At 47.6% G+C, this 13,630-nt stretch overlaps 1 protein-coding gene across 1 annotated transcript in view; it reads right to left on the bottom strand.

The window, feature by feature from the left end:
* The window catches only part of LOC144119654 (uncharacterized), a 32,254-nt gene that overhangs the window by 1,344 nt on the left and 17,280 nt on the right, over nucleotides 1-13,630 (bottom strand). Inside the window, exons 5-10 of the mRNA XM_077652220.1 lie at nucleotides 11,951-12,100; nucleotides 10,717-10,940; nucleotides 8,430-8,530; nucleotides 7,922-8,027; nucleotides 4,505-4,672; nucleotides 2,925-3,041 (exon numbers count right to left, since the gene is read on the bottom strand). Of these exons, the coding sequence (XP_077508346.1) occupies nucleotides 2,925-3,041; nucleotides 4,505-4,672; nucleotides 7,922-8,027; nucleotides 8,430-8,530; nucleotides 10,717-10,940; nucleotides 11,951-12,100 (866 nt within the window). The remainder of the gene's footprint in view (nucleotides 1-2,924; nucleotides 3,042-4,504; nucleotides 4,673-7,921; nucleotides 8,028-8,429; nucleotides 8,531-10,716; nucleotides 10,941-11,950; nucleotides 12,101-13,630) is intronic.

Below are 13,630 nucleotides of genomic sequence, written 5' to 3'. Positions count from 1 at the left end.
TGCGGCGCCGGAAGAGTTCATTTCTTGATGAAAGGAGGGTAAAATTGTCCAAATGAAGGAGCGGAGGCGGTGATGAGTTTGTATTCGCAAGGCGGGTCACAAAATCTCCCTGGCTTTGATAGGTCAGCAGATCCCGTGGGACTCACTCAATACGCACTGGCTGCGGGATGCGTGTCGCGAGCCGGTGGATGTCCTGACATATCGTGGGACAGCGGCTAACACGTCGTAGCAACCGGACAACTTGAAGGGCGTCAGTGCGGATGACAACGCGGGCCGCAGGGAGCATAGTTATGTCGGCCACGGAGCACAGTGCTTCTCGAACTGCAACGAGCTCAGCACAAAAGGACGAAGGGGGTTTCGTAAGCTGAAACCAAGAGGCTCGAGTTAAGAGCCGGTTTATGTACGAGACATACTGTACACATCGTGGCTCATTTCAGAATTTCACTTATTCCGACTCCCGTAAAACGAGGAGAGTATACTTCTTAAAAACGAATGTCCGCGTTCATTCTCACGCCAGTCTTCAGATTCACGAATATAAGCTTCAGCGGTTTGTGGAACATTACATCCTGGCAACAGCCGAAGCAGAAAGTTGCGTTCACAAGTCGAGATGGTTAAACTGGCGGTGGAACTCAACTTTGGCGGCAGAATTTAATGTGAGCCGTACGTTGCGCCCATCAGAGCGAAAAGTACCATTTTTAGACATCCTCATGGTACACACTGTCGTAGTCACGGGGCCATGTTTGTGAAATAAAAGCCTCATTAAATGCGAGTTATATTTTCTACTCCGGCAACGATTCTCAAGGCGGAAAACAATATCCGTTTAAAGACGGGGCGAGCTTGCGTTGAAAACACCGTTGCAAATCGGTGCGTACTGAAAGGCTGAATGACTACAGGCGGAACTGAGAATAAAACATGAAATCTGGCAGCGCACGGTTCAAGATATGGTTACTTGCCAAATTATGGGATGCGGCAGTTTTCTCGCAAGCGGGAATCAGAAGAGAAAAGTAATTCTGGGCGCTTTTTTATTAACATTATATTTATTTATTTTATGACACCTGAACAGGAAAAACAAAAGCGAGAGCTCGCTGTCAGTATACCGCTGAACAACAACGAAAAGAGAACTTTTTCCATGCATCGTTGCGGTCACCCTTGCCGCATTGAAACCTCCGTATGAATGTAGTTCGTTCTATTTCTCTGTGTCTGAGTTCAGTGAAATTGATTTCTTCGAACTTGAATTTCTGTTTGGAAGGATTGAATTTATTTTGTTTGATTCCCTTTCGTTGTAACTGCCGTGTGCCTCACGATGTAATTCGTGTTTTCATTCTTTGCTGCTACTGTTTCTCATTTCCCTTTATGCTTGTTCAGAAATTCCTGAATTCGTTTCTTTATCATTACCTTCCCCTCTAAAGTGCTTCTTGCGTGCCCTGCAATCAAAATGAATAATTTGTACTATAATCAAATAGAAGCATAAGAGTGGCAACGATTTCATTCGAAGGCGCAATGGTTCGGTGTTAATAAGTGTGTCGCTTTCTCTAATAAAAAAAAACTGACGGTTGATTTGCGTAGTTGGGCCAAATGCGAGTTAGGTGCGTTAGCAATGCAACTTTTACTTCGGTTCCGGTATTCGGATTCATTTTTCTAGGATGGATGTTGTTCGGATAGCGATAATGGGTTAAGGCCCATATATGCGGAATTGGTCATTCTTTACTTTACATTCATAAATCCGTCAGTGTCTCCAGACCACTCCTGGCGGCGCAGTGGTGCAGCTGTTAAGCGATGCGCCACTGCCCTGCGATGGCAGGTGCTGCCACCAGTGGGGATTTGCGACCCAAGTTGCTCTTCCCGAGCGACCTCTCGGTACCAAGTATTAATTTCAACTGCCATCTGGCAATGTGGGCAGTTTGCCCACAACCCGGTAGGCAGTGCCAAATGGGCAAACTGCAAGGTGTATATATACACACCTGATGTATATACGTATATGCGCACCTGCCACAAAGCAGGCTCCGACACAACTAAGTGCGGGGAATGGCCACTATGTGTGCTAAGGCAATAAAAATGGCTGCTAACTGCGCTCTGTACGCGTCACCACGTCAGCTACGTTCCGTCCTGTGAGAAGCTCTCCTTGAGGCTCAATAGTGCCTTCCCAGTGTAGTACCAACTACCCGTATTCGAAGCTTTGCTGACTGGCACTATGGCGTGTTAATGGGGAAGTGTGTAGCAAAAGAAAGTCTACTGAGTGTGAGGGAAAGGTACGGTGCGACTCTTCACTGTCCTGCTGAGGTGGACACTTGTATTACATCGCATTCATTGCGGGCGTGTTTCAGGTTGCGCAGTCTTGTGGTCAAGAAAGCACAAACGTAACAATAATTATAGACCACGCAAGTGCACGTAATTCCGACGTCAAAAGGCAAAGAATTGACCCCACTACAAACGACTCGGACGTCACAGACATAGGATTGTTAAGAAGCATAGTGTTTCAATGAGCTGCCTCTCTACTGTAGCTGTTCCACCCTTCCATCAGTTCAGAGGAAACCCAAGTGGAATTTCTATTGTTTTCTACGCACCAAACATGTCAGAATCTTATCACTTTACTACCTGTGTGCGTAACATTTGCGGAATCTATACGTTAACGAAGAAGATTTGTGCCAACGGTGAGTGTCACCTCGCACAAAATTATTGATGTCATTACCGACATCACTACGAGCGTCCAAGCCGCAAAAAAGGAGCGAAGTGCTAAGGGACCGCTCACTTGACGGGCATAATACTGACTGTCTGATCGTTCGTTGGAAAACAGAACCAATCAATAGCCGATATGACGCACCTTCTTTCACCTGTGATCGATCCCATTTGGACACGGCCGCTAGCTCATGAACCGTCCTTCAAGAATTACAAGGTTCGAGCCCTGCGTCGCTAAGAGAGTTCACCTTTTTCTCCAGGGATTTTTGGTCGTCGTAGGCGATCCATTTGGTGTCGTTGACGAGGTACCAGGAAGCTGTCAGGTTATCGAAGTACCTCGGTGCCATCCCGTACACGGTGCACAGCTGCGCGAGGAAAGGCAAAATAAATACCACCACTTCACAAGTGTGCAACGTGAAGGCCTTGCGCGCTCACCGTGAGTATTGTGGTCCAGAAGCGTAGCTCACAAGTCACGTCACAAGCCGCGGAAAAGGCTCACTCGGCATTGTTGACATTGTCTAGCTCTCGGTAAAGTCAGGCACACTATGTGCGGTACAAAACGTGGAAAAAAAGTAAAATGCTTTTTGCTAAGGTTCAGCGCAGAATCCATATAGAAAGTGATACCCACCCTCCCGCCACAGAAAAAAAAAAGAATTATATCTGCTCTTCCCCCCCCCCCCCCCCAAGTGCGTGTCGAGCCAGGCTCAGCACATGGCGTGATTGGCGTGTCCAGCATAATGACGCCATCAGTCCGAAAACAAAGAAAACATGTACTGAGCCGTGCACTCCGAAACAAATAAAACAGTGACATTTCTTTTGCTGTTCATGATGCCCTTACCCTCTCCCCCTAGCCGTACCGAGAATTAAACCACTCCCTTTCAACTCCAGCAGCAAAGCGAGAGTCGAGATCCACCACTGGTAAAATCTTCCGTCAATGGTACTAGACCCAAACGCGGGACGCGGATAGCGCTATCAGACAAAGAAACATAGCGGAATAACATTTAATCTCTCGAGCGCCCGTACGTGCCAGTGAGATACTTTTTAGCGCCATTTTGGAACTGCTCGCCATTGATTACAGCCGCGAGCAAGAGGAAATAACGCCTACCTCAGGTATTTAAATACACTTTTGCCTGAAGGCATCACAAATTATTGCTGCTTAAGGTGAAGTTCAGGCAATAAATTAGGCACCGCACAAGAAGTAACAGCAACGCATTGAACCGCTGTTGAAGTGGTGGTGGCGGTAGTGGTTTTTTATTAAAATAATAGTAAAAAGGAAGGAAAAGATTTTTGCTAGCCCCGGCATCTGCCATCGATACTGAAGCACCTGAACTGGGGCAGCGGAAATAAAGGACAGCAGGCAGAATGGAGAATGGACGTTTTATTTTTCACTGCTTGTTTCCTGCCTTTCAAATTGCAGCTGAATTTGTATCATATATTATCTGTGCACTCATATTGTTTTTTTTTTCTTTTTCCCCCTACACTAATGCCCGCAAGAGCGCTGTAGATATGTAAATAAATAAATAAATAAATAAATAAAATGAAAGAGGTGAGGGGACAGCAAGAGAGGATAGGGGGAGAAGTAATATACAGAAACTATCTACACAATAAGAAATGTGTTCAGGTTACTGTTGAAGTTCAAAAGCAGAAACTAGTGGAGGGGGAGGAGTGGGAGGCTTGGAATTTTGCTCACAGGAGTACGTGTTGTTCAAATCCGCCGAAGCCCTTAAGCATTCTCTCGAACTGCTCTATGGTTGTGTTCTACCAATCCAGTGATTTTCCCGCGCAAAATGCGGTGCAAAAGCAGGCCCAGCTGGCATCCACTACTCACGTCGGCGCCGGCCACCGCCGAGCGCACGAACCGGGCCAGGACTCCGACGCCCGTGGCCTCGGTGGGCAGCAGCAGCCGGTACTCCATGCCCCACGGCGTCAGCGTCCAGCACACGCTGCGGTGGTGGGAAGTGCCGCGAACCTCCATCCCCAGCTCCAGGGCGGCACTCTATACGCGGCCATGGAAAGAACACGATGGCTGTCACTCGGCCGTGCAAAGCGGTACATACCGCCGAACAGTTCAACGCTTCTTTAGCCGCCGCGGTGGCCGAGTGGTTATAGCGCTCGGCTGCTGACCCGAAAGACGCGGGTTCGATCCCGGCCGCGGCGGTCGAATTTCGATGGAGGCGAAATTCTAGAGGCCCGTGTACTGTGCGATGCCAGTGCACGCTAAAGAACCCCAGGTGGTCGAAATTTCCGGAGCCCTTCACTACGGCGTCTCTCATAGCCTGAGTCGCTTTGGGACGATAAACCCCCATAAACTAACCCAAACTTTCAACGCTTCTTCGACAAAATGCGAGGTGGAGGAACCACACTTTTTAAAACAGGTCATCTCAAGGGAAACCGACTCAACAGCGCTAACAGACAGGACGGAAGAGAAAAACAGACACAAGCGCTTCTTTTTTTCTGTTTTTCAAGCCATGTTTATTGCCTCAGGGCATAAGGGTTATGAAATGAGAGATGAGTAACACGCTTAAATAAATGAAAAAAGGTGGGCTGATCTAATGAAATCAAGTAGTGAACGATGATATGGACCCTGTGTCCAGGCAGTATAGGAATCCCGATTGTCTGGTGAGAATCCCACTGCCGCCAGGTGCCGAATTCTCGTCGGCTTCAGCGCCGGGCAGTCCCACAACAGGTGGTGGATATCCGCCTCACAGTCTCTGATCTTGCAGACTGGACACCCGGGGCGGGGGGCTTCTGTTCTTCTATTCTTTTCTGTCCTGTCTGTTAGCGCTGTTCAGCCGGCTTCCATCAACGTGCATCAACAAGCGCGACTAAGTCTTCTAGGAGATGTTAGCAGGGTTGTACACCTGGCAAGCTAGTCCTCACCGAGATGCTAAGGATAAAGTTGAGCTCATTCACAATGAGGCCCCGAGCACACGCGCGCAGGCACATACTGAATTTTCGCAAGGAGGATATGAGTCCTGCGTTTGTTTTTTCTGAGAAACATTAAAATTGGATTCGTCGCTCGCAGAGCTGAGGCCGCGTTATCAGGACATTGGCAATGCAGATGCAGCCAAGGCTAGATATGTTCAAGTAGAGCTGCTTACTGTCGAGCTTAATACGCAAGAAGGATGTAATCGTAAATTGTAAACTGGTGTATAACGTTCGGAAGCGACATCAGGGAAGCCCCAGGGGGGGTTGCGGATTAATTTAGACCACCTGTGGTTATTTAACGAGCGCCGACATCGCACAGCGCAAGGACGGCATTTTGCATTTAGCCTCTATCGAAACACGGCCGCTCCGGCCTGAAGGAAGGGAAAAAACATTCGATTGCGCTTACGAATGCAAGGTGCGGAAGAAGGCAACTGTGAAATGTCGTTGCTGCCTTTTTCTTGGGATGCATTCGTGCGGCTTCCATGTCAATATGAATAAGGAAAGTGAAGCTCAACCCTAAGCGAAGCTTCCTCGTATGGAATGGGTGCACAGCTTTTTTAAGACTCTAGCTTCAAGGAAATAAAAGACATGCGGCTCTTGATGTTCACGTTAAGCTTCTCTTGTTTGGTGTTAGCAATGCCTCGTAGTTGCACGTGGATGTCTGTTTCCAACAGTTGTGAAACTAGTCTCGATAAATACTAATTTCAGTCTACTGCCACGACATTCGCTGGACAGCACGAACAACAAATTAGACGTGAAACAGCGTCTTGGCGGTAAAAGAACGTATAACGAATAAGAAATATCATCATACCACTAAACGTAATAGGAACACCGCGCTGCCTATTCACTCCAAGAGATTTTTCATTCATTTAATCCGTATAATCAATTGGACACCTTCGTTGTACTAATTTGGAAATGGTGCTCGTGTTTTAAGTTTTAAAAATAAGAGGCGAGCTTATAATCCCCAAAACAATGATATTCATATTACATGCCTGTAAAACTTAACGGGCCTCATCCCAATGAGTGAACGGGACGTAGGAAGAATTCAAGTTCTTTGTTGTTTTGAGTCCTGTCTGTCTTCCGGTGGAAAAATAGGCAGGACTGTCCATCAAGCTGCATGGTTTCTTATGCATAAATTGCTGCATGGTTTCTTATGCATATATTGCATTCTTAAGGCGCACGCGTCGGGCTAACGTCATCTCAACAGCCCTCCATGGTCGAGGCTCGCGGGCCCCCAACACTGTGTAACTTTTACATCTGTAGCTCTTACCTGAACATTCCTGATCTATTGTAAATGAAAATAGAGATAGAATACAATACTCTACTCTTCGTATACTTAAGAATCTTGTAGGTATTGTTTCGTCTACGTAGGGCGGCCAGATATTTCACATATTTTTGTTATTTTTTATATTTATAATTAAGTCTCTTTATAATATGTTTTGAACTGCACTGTACGTAAGATCATCTCCCAAGACGCCGGTAGAGCAAGGACAAAGCCATCACGGCACTGAAGGAACGGCTTTGTAAACTGAAGATCAGCCCGCCTCTCCAACAATAAGTGTATGCGTTACATGAAGGTTTTTTTTTTCTTCATTAAAGGCAGTTGTGCCGACGAGCCCTGAGATAAGGCGTTTATTATGTGTTCAGCGTATAGTTATTTCTTCAAAATCAAAGAAACTTCAGAACTTCGGACGTGTTGCGGTCAAAAGGTATCAACTTTAGAAAATTTGAACTGAACTTCGTGTTCTGAATAATTTGTGCATGGTTTAAGGTTCATGTGGTATATGTGGGCTTAACGTCCCAAAGCGACTCAGTCTATGAGGGACGGCGCAGTGAAGGGCTCCGGAAATTTCGACCACCTGGGGTTCTTTTACGTGCACTGACATCGCACAGCACACGGGCCTCTAGAATTTTGCTTCCATCGAAATTCGACCGCCGCGGCCGGGATCGAACCCGCGTCTTTCGGGCCGGCAGCCGAGCGCCATAACCACTCAGCCACCGCGGCGGCTGTGCATGGTCTGATTAAAGGACATTGGCACAACGCAAATGTGCCGTGACAGAAAAGGATTCCTTGGCGTTCGTAGGGAACGTTTTCTTTCCCTGTCTGTCGAAATAGGTGGCGCTCGTACCATCCTGTGTGCTCCTTTAATGTGCCTTCTCATTCTTATAAGAGCGAAAGCTTTTTTCTTCTGCGTTTCAGGTTTCCAAGTAATTCACTGCTGCCACCCCGAAACACTTAAGTGTTTGCTACCAGCGGCAGCGGTCCATAGGCAACGATGACGGTGCTCTCACAGCACGCACACGTGCATGCACGTACCAGCGAGTACTTCCTTCTGGTGAGGTGACGCAGGGCGTTGGGCACCGAGGTCTCCATCTTCGAGATGGATTGCACGTTCTGGTGTATCACAGTCGTGTTGAACACCCTGCGCACACCACGCCCCCTCTTGCGCTCAGCTGCTTCAAGATTATACCAGACAGTCGGAGACAAGAATAGCCAAAGAAGTGTACGCGCGTAACGGCCGCAAAGGAGCAGGAAAACGGAGGGGGCGAAACAGCGGCGATTCTGCTGCCTCTACACGGCAACTCTGCCTGCCCTCCGCCCTCACGAATTCAGCCACGAACGAACGGGCAGCCCGTAATCTTGCTCGCGGAGATGTAACTTCCTGCTGTGCGACTCGCTCCGGCTGCGGGGCAAGTTGTGGTCGCCCACGAGTCAAGGGCGACTGATGCTCGCAGCTCTTACAACGCGTTTCCTAGTCAGCACGTACAGTGGTGTCCAAAAATAGGGATTGCTTCGTGCTGAAACTATGAAGTAGGAGTTTTACCTGAGCAAGGACAGCAGGTCCTGGAACGATGCTTTGTAGAGAACGTTGTAGTCGAACAGGGAGCAGAGGAACTTGGTGTCCATCAGCTTCACTCGCATATCCTGTCGACATTGAGCGTAATTGTTTTTTTTGTAATTTCCTTCTTCCGTTTCAAGTGGCGAAATTGTCAAGGCAGTGGCAATGGCAATGGAATTGGAGTTACAGGGAGATTATATCGCAGCAGACAAGCAGTTCTCACTACGCTCGTTAGTGACCCTTGACTGCTTTTACTGAGCCTCCTTCTCGCATAGCCTAAATTTGGACAGCTTTTGCAGCACACAAAATTGCCCTATGAGAGAATTTCATTTATACAATGAACTCCAGTAATCGGGTCACTTGTCGCTTCCAACTTCATTTCGAAAGAGCCGTCTATGGGCCCCTGGACTAAGGGCACCATCCGGCAAGACGTCGAAAACTCCTTTATTTTGAATAAGCGTTTTCACCACAGCCGCCCTGAAGCAGCTCTGTCAAATGTTGCAATGTCTCGCTGAGTTTTCTCGAATAAATATCTCGTACGAACGAACGAAATAACGAACGAACGAACGAACGAATGAATGAATGAATGAATGAATTAATGAATGAATGATCTCACCGAGTCAGAGAAGCATCAACATCGCAAGCACACTTCACCTCCACTCGCGTTACAAACCGTCAGGTTGTTTGATTGATTGATTGATTGATTGATTGATTGATTGATTGATTGATTGATCGGATGAATGAATTCACCGAATCGAAGAAGCTCCAGCATGCAAGCACAGCTCATCTCCGCACGCGTTACAGACAGGTTTGATTGATTTATTTACTCATTCATTAAGACTAATAATTCAATTGACTGACTCATAAATGGATGGATAATCAAGCAACTTATAATTTATTCAATGATTGATTGATTGATTGATTGATTGATTGATTGATTGATTGATTGATTGATTGATTAATTAACTGATTGATTTTCCTGCGTGAGCCATTGAGTGTTGCAAAATGCTCTTTGGCTTTAATGATCAATGTATGATTGAATGCAGCATGTTGCCTTTGTCTTACAAATAGTGAGCACTTGTTGGTGCACAAGCATTGTGTGTAACGTGTGATAGCACTTGGCAAGCCGGCTAATATGCCACCGCCGACAAATGCAACGCATGACGTACAGAGCACACCCCTAGCATCCGTCTGACTCAGGGCGCCGCTCGCGACTCGAAAGCGAAACCAGCAGCTACTGGGTTGATTGTAAAACATTTTATTCGCCGGGAAGAGCTTGGCAAGAGGTCGCGTTAAGTGGTCGAGAGTACATAGCCCTCGACGACTTTGTCAGCCCACTCCACCGCCAAAACTTGCGTTCTGGGGTCAGAGCTAGCCAGCACGGTCTCCCACCGCTCGAGAGAAGGAGCTGTAACTAGATCACCCGGAGGTGGCTCTATTTTGCAGTCCCACAGGATGTGATCGTAGGTAGCACGTTGGCCACAGTGTTTGCAGTTTGGGTTGTAAAGATCTGGATAAATGTGCGCGAGGAGTGATGGGGTGCGTATCGATCTCGTCTGTAGACGACGCCACGTAACCTCTTGTTCTTTAGTAAGTCTTTTGTCTGGAGGGGGGAAAATTCTCCTCTCTAGTTTAAAATAATTGGTGAGATCATGATATGTGATCATTGAGTCCTTCGTGAAATTCAGGAAGCCAGACTCATCCACTGCCCGGTCGACGAAACCTCGGGCTTTATTGTGGGCTGCCTCGTTCCCCGGATTCCCCGAATGGGCTGGGACCCATATCAATTCGGAATAATTTGGTGAGAATTTGGTTGCGTTAAGGATTCTAAGGGAGGTGTTTGTAATTCGCCCTTTAGCGAAATTATTGATACCCATTTTGGAATCGCTGAGGATGATGCTCCCTTGGGTATGTGCTAGGGCGAGGGCTATAGCAGCTACTGGGCCTATATTTCACTTTCGCAAATCGAACTTGGCGCGCTCTCTGCTCACGAGGGGCATGGAGGAAGTGAATGCGTAATCAAAGCAACTGCTTGAAAGTACCTGTGGCGCCACCTGTTGCAATTATTGCGCAACTGCTCAAGGAGCATGACCCTCGTACGATTCGTTACAGAAACCGACATTCTCCGGTTATTATATTCTTTCCCACACTTTTTCATTACTCCAAGCACGCCGATGGCGATTCATTTGGTAAAATGCTCTCTGTCTGTCCGGCCAGTCAGTCGCACACGGCCCACACGCGGACGCTCCCTTCTCGCCAGGGGCACACGCACCCTGAGGATGTGCCTGTAGGCCAGGATGTTCCCGCGCGTGACTCCGGCCAGGTCCATGCAGAGGCCGTCGAAGTTGATGCGCAGCAGCAGTCGCTCCACCTTCTCCACGAAGGAGTCGCTCGACGGGTTCACCAGTCGGAACTGCTCGATGTTGCGCCACGTCATGAGGCCCACTATCTTGAAGCGGCGCCCCATTTGCTGCGCCTTGAGCGCCAGGAACGCGTCTGCGAGCGGGCGCCTTGTCATGCTCGTCAACCGCTTCCAATCCAACCAAAATTGTGAAACTATAATCATACGAGGTAAGTATTAAAACAGTTATACAAGGAACACGCAACGCGCCCCACCTCGCACCTTGGTGAATGGCCTTAGTTAAATGTGGGCAAGACCTCCTTTATCCCGCAGTTGAACGAGTGTTTGTTACGACAGACTAGACCAGCTGCGATGCACACAGCTATGACAGTCACTTCTCTCTTCTATATTGGCGCTCCTTTTGCATGGTATAGTCATCCTTACGCCCGGTTGCTTACTTATTAACGCTTTAATACTGCAACGAAGCAGCTTACTACAAACCATCGCACTTCGGGATAAGAATTAAGTGCAACAATACAAAGCAACACATGAGGAAGCAGCTTTGGTTTTTCATGAGCACTGGTTATCAACTTCTACCCAATGTGAGCGATCAAGATTCTAGCTCAACAAAAGTAATAGCAGGTGGGAACAAACGACGAAGTGTCATGGCATGCAGCATGGTTCGAGATGGAAGGCAGTATAGCCACAGATGACAGAAAAAAAGAAGAACCAAAAGAAGAACAGATGTGGCAGGGCGTAGCACTTCTTCCTAGTTCAACTTCCACAACAACCGCACACGTGCACATTTTGAAGGAGAGAATAATTACATAACGCAAGACACCACGAACAGAGAACACCATAGACACAGTTAATTTGGTGTGAAAGCATGGCTGTGACCTGTAGTTTGTGTTGTTCTTTCACTGCTCCTCCCTTTGCACATCTGTCTGTTAGGTAGGCGCCATGGATTCTTCATTCGCTCTGAGGATTCATAACCTATCACTCCTTTTGTCACCGTACCATTACCATTTCTATTCGCCTTTCCGGTTGGACCTTCGTCCGTTAGCAGTGGGTATAAGCAGTGGTGAGTGTGGAGAGATGGTGTACTCCAGACCGCTTTACGGGGATGCAAAAAAGATAGGCTATGAAGGAATGCAGTTATACTTGCCGTACGAACGGACCGTGAATTTGACCTTCACTTGATCGAACGCCACGGCGTCCTTTAGCATGATCTTGTCGCACAGGCCGACAGGAAAAGGTCCATCGTACGTAGCCACGATGGAACACATGACGTCCAGTTTCTCTGGCAAGGCGTGACCTGAAAATAGGAGTGAACATACCGTGAATTCGCGTCTGCTGCCTCCGGTAATTTTTTTTATTCCTTACGCCCGATAACTCAGTGGGTTGGATAAAACATTTCAGTGAATGGAAGGTCTCAAAGTACCCGTGGATAGGCACCACTCTTCCTTTTTACGTCCTCCAGCTTAAGCCTCTTAACACTAAAGAGACGGTGCAAATAAATAACTGTGGGGAAGTTTAATTACCATAAGAGTGGAATGCGATAGCATTAGATTTCACATATGACGTAGCTTCTGTTGGAACTTCTGCGTGCGTTTGCGTCAGTTTCTTTTCAATCGTCGGGCTGGTAGCTGCAGTAGCAGGTATCCGCTATGTTGTGACGGTGCCGACATTTGCATATATCTCGTTCGTTTCTGATTTTCATTTCGGCTCTCTGTCTAGGTTGCTGACTCGAAACTAGGTTACTCACAACCCGATGTCAGCTTGTGACGTCACACGTTCACGTGACCTCTATCGACCAATCAGCTAATTTCTTTTCAACGGACCTCTGTGGGGTTTTGGTGTGACGACAACCCTCATGCTACCAGCATTAAAATGCCGAGTCACTTTAATACCTTACATTCGCGACTACAGCACTTGCTGCCATCTCCCATATGGAATCGGCAATGACGACACGGGAAGCACCACGTCAACTGGTCGTTGACGTCATGCCAGCAAGGACGCTACTTCCACGTGGTCCAGAACGTCTTGGAATGTATGCATGGAACCGCTGCTCGTTACACTATGCCTCGTAACCGCATCACGTCATAGCTGTTGTGCAAAAGTCCAGCACAACAGCTTGTGCAGATCAGACCTCGGCTGGCATGGCCGGTGATGCTCTGAATAAAGCTCGCACGATTCGGTCTTAGTCAGAGAAACGCAACAGTAAGTGGCAGTGCTCAAAGCATTCATTCGCATCGCGGGGAAAACACCCGGCATTTGCGGAAACCGCAACGTTTCAGGCGACGAAGCATTACCGGGGAAAACTTACATCTAAGTCACAACGATGCACCACAGCTTAGCGACCCCACTCATTGCGGCTTCCAGGAACCCCCAATTATTTTTCAGTACTTGAAAAGTATGCACTGAGTTACATTTGCCGTTTGCATTGTTAAATACCGCTCTTGCGTGTTACTTTTAATCGAGTGTTCTTGCCAAGAAAGATCCGTCAGTACTAAGAGCAAATTCTTTAGTGTCCAAAGCTTGCAGTGACATAAATCCTATTTTCGCGCTAATCAGTCTTTTTCATCACCGTTCCAGACTGTATCGTTAAGCTTCTTCAATGACAAACCATTCCACCTTGCTCTGCAGTTTTGGGTCGTTTACTGAATTGGTTTAACCTCGGAGTAAAATAAAGACGTATGCTCCTCACTGCACCTGGCAGTCTTCAGACACGCCGCGAGCCGCGCAGGGTAACCGCCTGTCGAGTGTTTTGGTAAAGACCTCCACCCGTGTAACCCCCTTCGCACTCCCCCTCCCCCCCCCCCCCTCTCCTCGCTAGTTTTATGTA

Source organism: Amblyomma americanum, chromosome 2, assembly GCF_052857255.1.
Source record: "Amblyomma americanum isolate KBUSLIRL-KWMA chromosome 2, ASM5285725v1, whole genome shotgun sequence".
Lineage (NCBI taxonomy): Eukaryota > Metazoa > Arthropoda > Arachnida > Ixodida > Ixodidae > Amblyomma > Amblyomma americanum.
Note: the sequence above shows the minus strand (reverse complement) of the source record. Positions and strands in the feature narration are given on the sequence as shown.